Source organism: Xiphophorus hellerii, chromosome 2 (genome assembly GCF_003331165.1).
Source record: "Xiphophorus hellerii strain 12219 chromosome 2, Xiphophorus_hellerii-4.1, whole genome shotgun sequence".
Lineage (NCBI taxonomy): Eukaryota > Metazoa > Chordata > Actinopteri > Cyprinodontiformes > Poeciliidae > Xiphophorus > Xiphophorus hellerii.
The window spans coordinates 6255816-6265308 of NC_045673.1; the positions used below are offsets into that span (position 1 = coordinate 6255816).

General features: G+C 35.7%; 1 protein-coding gene across 2 annotated transcripts; it reads right to left on the reverse strand.

The window, feature by feature from the left end:
• Positions 1-213: 213 nt before the first annotated feature.
• On the reverse strand, positions 214-6580 carry mapda (N6-Methyl-AMP deaminase). 2 transcript variants are annotated; one of them, XM_032545772.1, is made up of 10 exons: positions 6445-6580; positions 6180-6310; positions 5036-5096; positions 4850-4946; positions 4686-4767; positions 2981-3107; positions 1707-1787; positions 1494-1632; positions 1309-1409; positions 214-786 (listed from the first exon to the last, which is right to left on the reverse strand). In XM_032545772.1, the coding sequence occupies exons 1-10, from the start codon at positions 6484-6486 to the stop codon at positions 577-579; spliced, it is 1071 nt and encodes a 356-aa protein (XP_032401663.1). In that variant the 5' UTR covers positions 6487-6580; the 3' UTR covers positions 214-576. The 2 variants fall into 2 exon arrangements, with proteins under 2 accessions (XP_032401663.1, XP_032401671.1); XM_032545780.1 differs by having other exon boundaries at positions 215-786; positions 4859-4946.
• Between the last annotated feature and the right edge of the window lie 2913 nt (positions 6581-9493).

Consider the following 9493-nt stretch of genomic DNA (forward strand, 5'->3'; position numbering starts at 1 on the left):
GTCAATTTTTTTAAGTTGCAGTATTATGTATTTTCTAGGCCACATAGTACCATTTTGTATCAGAATTAACTTCAGTAATAAGACTGCAATATATATTTAAAATGACATTAAAAAAATGTAATTTAACGCCTTGAGGTTGAACTTCTGTCTCCTTAAAAACTCCTGCTCTTCCTGAAGCTCCGCCTTCATAAAGTCGTCACATCAAGGCTCCTCTATTAACCTTTTAGCAAAATGTTTACCAGCGTTTCACTGAGAAGTAGCTGCTATGAGCTCAGCAGTTCTACAAGGTGTTTACTAATTGCTGCTAGCTAGTCTGAAGGAGCCAAGTTGATTTTACATAATCCTGCCCCGTTAGTATCTAGTGCCACTGGCAGATTATGTCACTTATTGGAACAATGTATTGTTATAAGTGAAATAATCTACCAGTGGAACTAATACTTGATCTTGTTGAAAAGTTACTTGTAAGTTAGTTTTGTCTTATTTCAAGTTAACTAAGACATTTGCACTTTAAACTAAACTAAAAATACTTGGTAAGATTTAGTTTTTACAGTGTAAAATCAAACCCAGAGATGATCTCTAAGCCTGCAGCTCGGCTCCCTTCAGCAGCCCAGGCTTTAATTCAGTCCACTTCTGTCTGAGCTGCTGCTTCACTTCGTCTCCTGCGAAGATGCAGTCCACGGCGCGCTCCGACAGCGTCCACACCGCCTCGGGACGCAGACCGAAGGCGGACGCAGCCAGCTGATATTCCTGAGACGAGTCCGTACAGAAGACTCCCTTATCGTCCGTCTGGAACGCCACAAAGAACAATCTTTTTTTTTTTTTTTTAGCTGCGTCACAATTTAAAGCCATAACAATGAATTTACTCAGATGGTTGAAATTAGGACTATTAAAATTTCACAATTTTAATAGAATCACTTTTTTCCCCACCAACAGTTTTGTTTTTTTTTATCATTCTGATAAGTAGGATAACAGTGGACCTTTTATTTAAAAAGGTGAGACCCTTTTTGTGTTTTGGATCTACAATGGTCTATAAATTCATAATTCAACATAAACCTGACTACAATACTGCAATAAAACATGTTTGTTTTTTTTAATTCAGAATTATTTTATGCATTTTAAACATGATTTTATGGCCAAATGTGTTTTTAAGACATTTTGGCTCAACAGCAAAACATTTGGACACTACTGCTCTAAAATTTCTAAACAAGGAGGAAGTGGATATAAAAGGCATCTATCTATGAAATAGTGCCACTAAATTAAAAATATATAGTTTTATTGTTTCTAGTTACTTCAAGAGGGGAAACTTACACAAATGACACATGGGTGACCCAGCTGGTACCAGTATCTGAAGTGGTGCTGGGAGTAACTCGGCACCGTTTGTCCTTTGACGTTTGACGTCAGGCAAATTTCTACAAGCAAACGAGGAAGAATGAAATCAGAATATCATCAGCCGAGAGTCGTTCTCTTGAGTCTGGATCTCGGTTGAGTGTTACCCAGAGGAATCCTGCCTTTCACGGCTCGGTCTACGAGGGACTGAGAACCGCCCATCTCCGGATGCAGGAAGGTTCCGTGACCGATCCGGTCAGGAGGAAGGTTCAGCAGCAACTCGGACTCCTCCAGCTGGGAGGGAACCTGCAACCAGTTTGGTTCCAGTAACGGCCGTGTTGCACAGCTAAGTCCAAATAAATGATGGAGAGGAGACCTACTTCTGCCATGTGCAGCGACAGCTTCAGCCCGCAGTTCCTGGCTCGCTCCAGAGCAGGAAGGAGACAGCGGCCGTGTCCCACCTGTAGATGAAAGCTTCATTAGCATGTGGATGCTGACAGAATCCAAAACACACACATGATGAAAACAAAGTAAGTAGGAAGGTTTATTATCTGACTAGGGATTGGGGTGCACATAAGTTTCTTTTTTACAAAATATCCAACTTAGGATATTATGTTTGTCTATTAAACACTGTCGTATTTTTCTTAGCCAAGGTTAGATGTAAAAATTTTAATAACCAAAAGTTACATTTTCTTCTTAACAACAAATTGTTATTTCCAAACAGCCATGGGAAAATAATACATTTTCCCATGGCTGTTGTTTCTGAAGCTTAGCACAAAAATAATACATCGATTTTCTCATTGAACATTTGTTCTCACTCTGCAAACACACAAAATCTTACCAAGTATTTTTATCTTGTTTCTGGTGTTAAATATAAATATCTTAGAACACATGAATTAAGATAGAAGTAACTTACAAGTAATTTTTCTGTACTTTTAGCTCATTTTAAGTAAATAATTCCTTAAAACTATATATAAAATACTACTTATTCTGGTAGATTATTTAACTTATAATAATACATTTTCCCATGTTATGTGTGAAATTATTTGCCAGTACTTTTGTAAATCAATACTGAGGAATTAACTTAAAACAAGCTCATATGTTCGACTTAGTTCTAGTATATTAAGATATTTGCACCACAAACTAAACCTAAAATACTTGGTAAGATTTTGTGTTTTTGCAGTGTAGATTAGAGCTGGTCTTACTGCAGCACTGTAAAAACATAAAATCTTAAGTATTTAACTAACTTTAAATTTGCACAAGTTTCTAGTGCAAGTGTTCTAACAACACTTGCAATAAGGCAAAAGTAACTTTTAAACAAGACCATATGAGCTTGTTTTATGTGAATAATAACTTAATATTGATGAAAAACTTCTACATTCCACTGGCAGATTATTTCACTTAAAACAAGGGAAAATATTTTGCTATAAGTAAAATAATCTGCCAGTGGGACTAGTACTATTAATACATTGTTTACATAAAACAACCTCATACATTTTGCTGAAATGCTTCTTATAAGTTAGTTTTGTCTCATTCAAAGTGTGTCAAGACATTTTTACTAGAAACTTGATCAGTAATACTTGGTGAGATTTTGTGTGTTTTTTGCAAAGTTAACGTTACACTGCAAAAACACAAAACCTAGTGCGTCACTAACCGTTGGGTCTCCGCTGAGGTCAATTCCCACCACCAAACCTCCAGACGACAACATGAACTCTTCAGCCAGCTTCACTGTCTCCATAGCAACCTCCGCGCCATTTCTGCGATCGATGGCCACCAAAAACCTGACAGATAAATGACGTTTAGTGTCAAAGTTCAGCTGCTGTTAACAATTAGGGCTGTAACCAGAGGTCGCGCTAGACTTTTTTGTTCTCCTGTCATTTTGACCGACAGCATTAAAACAAAATTGGTCATGTTCTATTTTTACCCGTCAAATTACAATCATATTAACATTAGGCTATTTAGCCGCATTTTTGTGCGGTTTAGTTAATATTCACCGAGTTGAACAGTGAATCCAGATCCAGTCACACATTAAAGCAGATGAACGCATTCAACGGTAACTTTTTCTCAGTGACAAAAACCATTGACTGTGGCCCAAATAACTTAGAATAAATTAAATTAAATGACTCCACTTAAATTACCAGCAGTTCACCCGCTGGGGTCTGAACGCACAAACACCTCCTGGTCGCATCTGCAGAGAAATCTGCGCGGCTTCATCGGTCAGTTGGATCTGTCTGATCCAAACCGATCAATTGAACTATTTTTTTTTACACTGTGCACGGTCCAGGCCTGCGCTTTTACAAGGATTTCCTTCTGGGCCGGAGGAGGGTAACGTCTTCCAGCTCCACTTGTTAAAACCGCATGGATGAGTTCAGTTCAGTTCTTCGCAGTAGCGGAGCCGCGTCCGCATTGGTTGTGCGCATGTTACGGTCTAATTAATCTCTGCACCGTTATTTATTTCCTCAAGATAAACTCCAAGCTCCGCTGTTTAGACTATAAATGGATTAACACAACATTGCATTCTCGTTAGTTTTCTCTGTTTTGTATTTTATGAGACTAGAATTAAACGCGCCATTTCTACCAAAGCTTTGGGATGCGCTTCCTAACCAGACGCTCCAAAGCGTCCGGTCCAGAACTCAACCCGCTGTCAGCTCCCGGTCAGAAAGACGCCTTTAGTTCAGTGTCCATGAGATGATATTCAGAAAGGGGTTTTTATTGATTGATTTTACTCACCTTTGCGATGAAATCTTTGGTTAAAGTCTATAATGTCTGCCTATGCGCACCAATCAGCGGTGTTAATTATAACCTGTCAAATCACCAATGGGCTTCAAATTTTCCGGTCGTTTAAAAAAATAACCGGTCAAATACGGAAAATATTCCGTTAACGCGACCTTTCGCTGTAACTAACAATTATTTTAGTAATCAATTATTCTGGTGATTAACCAGATTTTAAAAATTGCCACATTTTACATCAACAACTTAAGCCTTTTTATACAATATTATTCATATGTTAAAAGACTCAAATAAATAATTTAAAATAAATTTTTTAAAAATTATTTATTGGCTAAAAAGCCACAACATAACACTCATTTAGCGAACGCTTAATTATTTGCACAATTATTTGCGGAAACTTATTTACAAAGTGTTTTGTCTTAAATGCAAAATGTTTATTTTTTGTATAGATTTGGTTTAACTACTGCTCTGACTGTTGATCTTTCCATAAATGACATTTTTTGAGTCTGTATGCTCAGATTAACGATTAACCGCTTACTAGATTAATTGACAATTACTTCAATAATCGATTTATTACAACTAATTGTTTCAGCCCTATTAATAATAACATGAAGGCGATGAACATCTACCTGACGTCTATGTCCACTCCCTCGTTTTTACACTGCTGAATGGCTTTAATCACTGTCTCAATGTAACTCTTTTTTGTTAGTCCTGGAATAAAAAAAGCATCATAAACCAAAGTTAGATTCTAAGCAGTGAAACATTATGCCAAAGTATCTGAATCCATCTTTACGATTCGTACTGGTGTGATTCTCTTCCCTCGGTGTGCTTCTGAGCTCAAGATATTTGACATTATCAGCTGCAAACTCTTTGATAACATCCGTCGCCACCTTGATTAGAAATAAAAAAAAAATCTGTGAGTGGAAATCTGGAAAATGTATTTTAAATAAAAGTTGTTTTACTAAAGATCCGCGCTCACCATCAGAATATCCTCCTCCGTGTCCACCAGTTTGTGGATTACCTTGAAGACCTCAAAACATCTGCAAACATGGAAGTAAAAGGTAGATATCTGATGTTGTAGAATGAGATAATGAATAACAATTTAACACGACTTTAAATTATCAACGTCACAAAAAACTGGTGTCATAGCAGCTGCGTCTCCATGATCAAACCACAAAACTAACCTTGTTCATCACGGTTATAATCAGCACCCTTTACATATAGATGTATTAAAAGAGCTTATGATAAGTTAATCTTTTATTGCAGGATCGTAATATAAGTCTGAAAAATCCAGTAAGTTTACCTCACTAAGCAGTGCAGCCTCTTTTATCAGAGGTAAAATAATTTTTTTAATCAATTTTTCTAAGTGTGAGATTTGTTATATTAACCTCCTGTGGTGATAAGTGTGTATTTGTACAATGCAGTATGAGGGCCATTGTAGATAAAACAAAAGGAGGAGTAAATTTCCACCAAAAAACTCTTAAAGATTTTAATTAATCTCAGAGATTTTCTAGAAAAAACATGGAAATTCATGAGCTCCAAAAGTCAAAAATGTCAAGTAAGAAGAATTAGAAATTTTGAGATTAATCTCAGAAATTTTCCAGAAAAAAACTTGAAACTATTTAATCTCAAATCTTATGAATTTTGAGATTAGAATACTTTTTTTTTAGAAAAGAACTTGGACGTTTCCTGGGCTTGTAAAATCGAATATTTTCGACTTTTGGAAATTTTCTGTGTTTCAAAAAATAAAAATGTTGGACTTTTGGATTTCAGAAATGTCCAAGATTTTTCTAGAAGCTTTCTTAGAATAATTTCGAGATTTCAGATTACTTTTTTCACGCAAATGTTTTGACTTTTCGAGTCCGATGTTTTCTAGCAAAAAAAAAAAATCTGAGATTAAACTAAAAATGTCTGAGTTTTTCTCGCAAATTTTTGACTTTCTGAGCCTAGAAAATTTCAGAAATAAATCTCAACATATCTCCCTTTTGATATGGGGAGATATGGGCGAATATATATATAATTTTTTATTTTATTTATTTATTTTTTTTCTATCTACAATGGCCCTAACACGCCGCCGTATATTTGCGCTATAATCTAGGCTAATGTATAATTTACATCCTTACTCGTCCAGTGTCCTCCGCTGGCCTTTGCCGATGGCCGTCATGCTGTGTTCAATGTTAAGCTGCGGTTTCCGCCGGATGAGCTTCTCCATAGTCTGGACGCTCACCGATCCGTTCAGGTGAGCATGAAGCTCCTGTTCACAGATCAAAACGCTGACGTTAGCGTTGTAAAGCAAACAACACACTCCTGCTGTTTTTCCTCATCAGCTTCTCCCAAAACATTTTTCTTCTTCTCGTAAAACACAACAGCATTGCAGAGTTCCCTTACCACCTTCGGTAGATCCTTATAAAACTCAGCATTATCGTCCATCTCACTGTAAAATCACAGCCGGAGTCTCGGTCTCCAACTATTCCTGTCGATATTTTCAGTGCACGTTTTCCCGATGCACCTCGTGCAACAAAGAAATCCTTCCCTCATTCCGCAGCTCAGTTCCGGGTCCCTCAGCGAATCCCCTCCTTTTTTATTCGTCCTTTCGGAAATCTTTAATTCGGTTCAAGAAAACTATGTTAAAGAAAACGTAATGTAATAATGTTCTACATAGTTGCGGTAAATAAAATCTCACGATTAAATGCTTATAGCTTAACAGAAGTAGAGAAAATGTAGTTCATGTTTCTGGTTTGTAATACTTCACTTTTTAAGACTTTATTTCATTCATCTTGTTTTACCCTTAAACTACAGATTATAACTTGTGGTTCCTACATTAGTATGTCAGCTTTAGGTGATACGGTGTCTTCTTTGCTTTCATCATATATTAGGGAAATATATTTGTACTCTGAAAAACTCAGTTGAAGTTTCTATTTTAATCATTTAACATAAACAATATTGATATTTACTGCAGTAGCACTACGTGTCTTTCTCTTTTTACTTCCCTTTTTATTTTTGATGTTTGTGTTCACCATTATTGTGTGTAAATTTAGTTTCCTCTTTAATTTTGGTAGGTGTTCACTGCCGACAGCGTCAGTGTTTGTGTCTCTTTTGTGCCCTGTCGATTCCTGGTGGGATGAGGCAGATGGCTTCTCATATTAACCCTCTTCCTGGATGTTTCTTCCTGTTAAATATGAATTGTTCCTCTTCACTGTCCCCCTGTGCTTGCTCAGAATCAGGGAGATTGCGCTGAAGTGAGAATAAAATGTAATCTGCTAGATTTCTTATGATTTATAAAACGTTTTACTTATTGTCTTTGTCTTATCTGCTGACTTTGCTGTTTATATGAATACACCTGACTTTCTCTAAGTTGGAAGCAAGTTTGTCCTTTATTTTTGTATCAAAGTTTTGCGCTCATGATCAATTATTTTACCCCAGCTGACTTTCCCATAGGAGGCTTCATTCTTGGGGCTAAATGTCTGTCGAAAGACAGAACAGCCAGAGTTGGGTAGTAATTAATTACATTTACTTGAGTAACTGCTTTTGAAAACAATGAACCTTTAGAAGTATTTTTACTACTTTTACTTGAGTAATATTATTACGAAGTATCTCTACTCTTACTTGAGTAAAATTTCTACCCACTGAATGAAAAACAAACATGTTTTAACCAAAAATACTAGTTAAGTTGGGAGATTATTTCACTTATAAAAATTTGCAAATATTTTTCCCTGGTTATAAATTAATTTATCTGCCAATGGAAGTAGAACTTTTTCATCAATATTAAGAATTTGTTTTACTTAAAACAAGTCTCTAAATTTAGCTAAAAAGTACTTTTAAGTTAGTTTGTCTTATTTCAAGTGTACTAAGATATTTGCACTAGAAACTAGTCCAAGATTACAGACACCAACAGGAACGCCTGTATCGACGTTTCCTCTCTGACTTCTGACGGGTGTGAAATTAATATTTCTCTTAAACTCAAAAGTCACATTGATACTGTAGAAAAATTTTGTTCTCTTCCAGTGAAGAGACTCGTCAAACATGAAGCCTTTTCTGTAAAAGAAACCTTGTAGCAGTAATCCATACATTTATAACCTCTTGTTTTGGTTACTGTTCTTTTTCCAACGAGTTGATCCTCGGTTTCTTTCTTACAACTGTTACAAAAATACCCCAAGCTTGATGAATGTCAGATAAACGCAAACAAAGGGACATTTCTCCACCTCTGGCATCATTTTACTGACTTTCTGTTATTCTCTGAATTCATTTGAAGAATCTTTAGTGTTTACATCTCCATTTTATTTATCCTAATTCCTCACTATTTACATCTTTTTTTAAAATAAACCTTTATATCAGTCACGTACCTTTTATACTGTGATTGTCTTTTATCTTTAGCTTTATTGTCCAGTAAGTTATTAAATCTCCTTGATTTAAAAGCGCTTCAATTAATTTCAAAGTGGCATGTTTTCTTAAAACTGTTTTTTTATTGTGGAAAATGGCAGCATGGTACATTTATTCCGATTCAAAATGCAAATAGTTTGAGTTCCCCCAAATATTCACACAATAACATGTTTTTCTGTCAGATTTAGATTTTTGAAGTGAACTTTTTACAGCGGCACAGAAACGTCTTTTTAGAGCTGCTTTTTTTTTTGACTCGCAAATAAACCGAGAAGCATTAAACATTATCAGACAAATGAAGCTGTCGTTTCATTTCAGCTAATTTAAACAAAATAATTCAACATTCAAACAATAAGCTGTACCTGGAGACATAAAAAAAAAATAATAATATTAATACATCAAGTAATGAGAAGCAAAATCCTACTCAAGAGTGTATTTCCCCTTGTGTCTGTTGACAAGTTAAAGGTTGGCACCAATATGATGAGGGATATAAAATGGAAAATAATGTGAAAACAGGTTAAGGCAACTGTTCAAAAGAAGGACTTGATGCTATTAAAGTTATTTATTTACTCCAGATAAAGTGTGGAAAGACACAAACAGCTCAGCCGCTGAGACCTGCTGCGTTTGAACCAATCTGACAAGAGGCACGGCAATAAGAAGCAAATGTTTGCACTGCAAAAAAATTAAAGTCTTACCACGGCCTAGTTTCTAGTGCAAATATCTTAGCACACTTGAAATAAGACCAACGTAAAAGTAACTTTTCAGTAAGATGTCGACGCTTGTTTTAATTCCTTAACATTGATGAAAATGTACTTGTTCCATTGGCAGATAAATTAACTTATAACATGGGAAAATGTCTTGTTATAAGTTAAATAATCTGCCAGTGGAACTGGTACTTTTCATCAATATTAAGGAATTATTTACTTAAAAGAAGCCTCTATATCACATGCGTCAAACTCAAGGCCCGGGGGCCAAATCCAGCTCGCCACAGCTTCTGATAGAGAGACACATAATAGAACCATCCAGATAACAATGCTCCTTAAATATTATTTTATCAGTC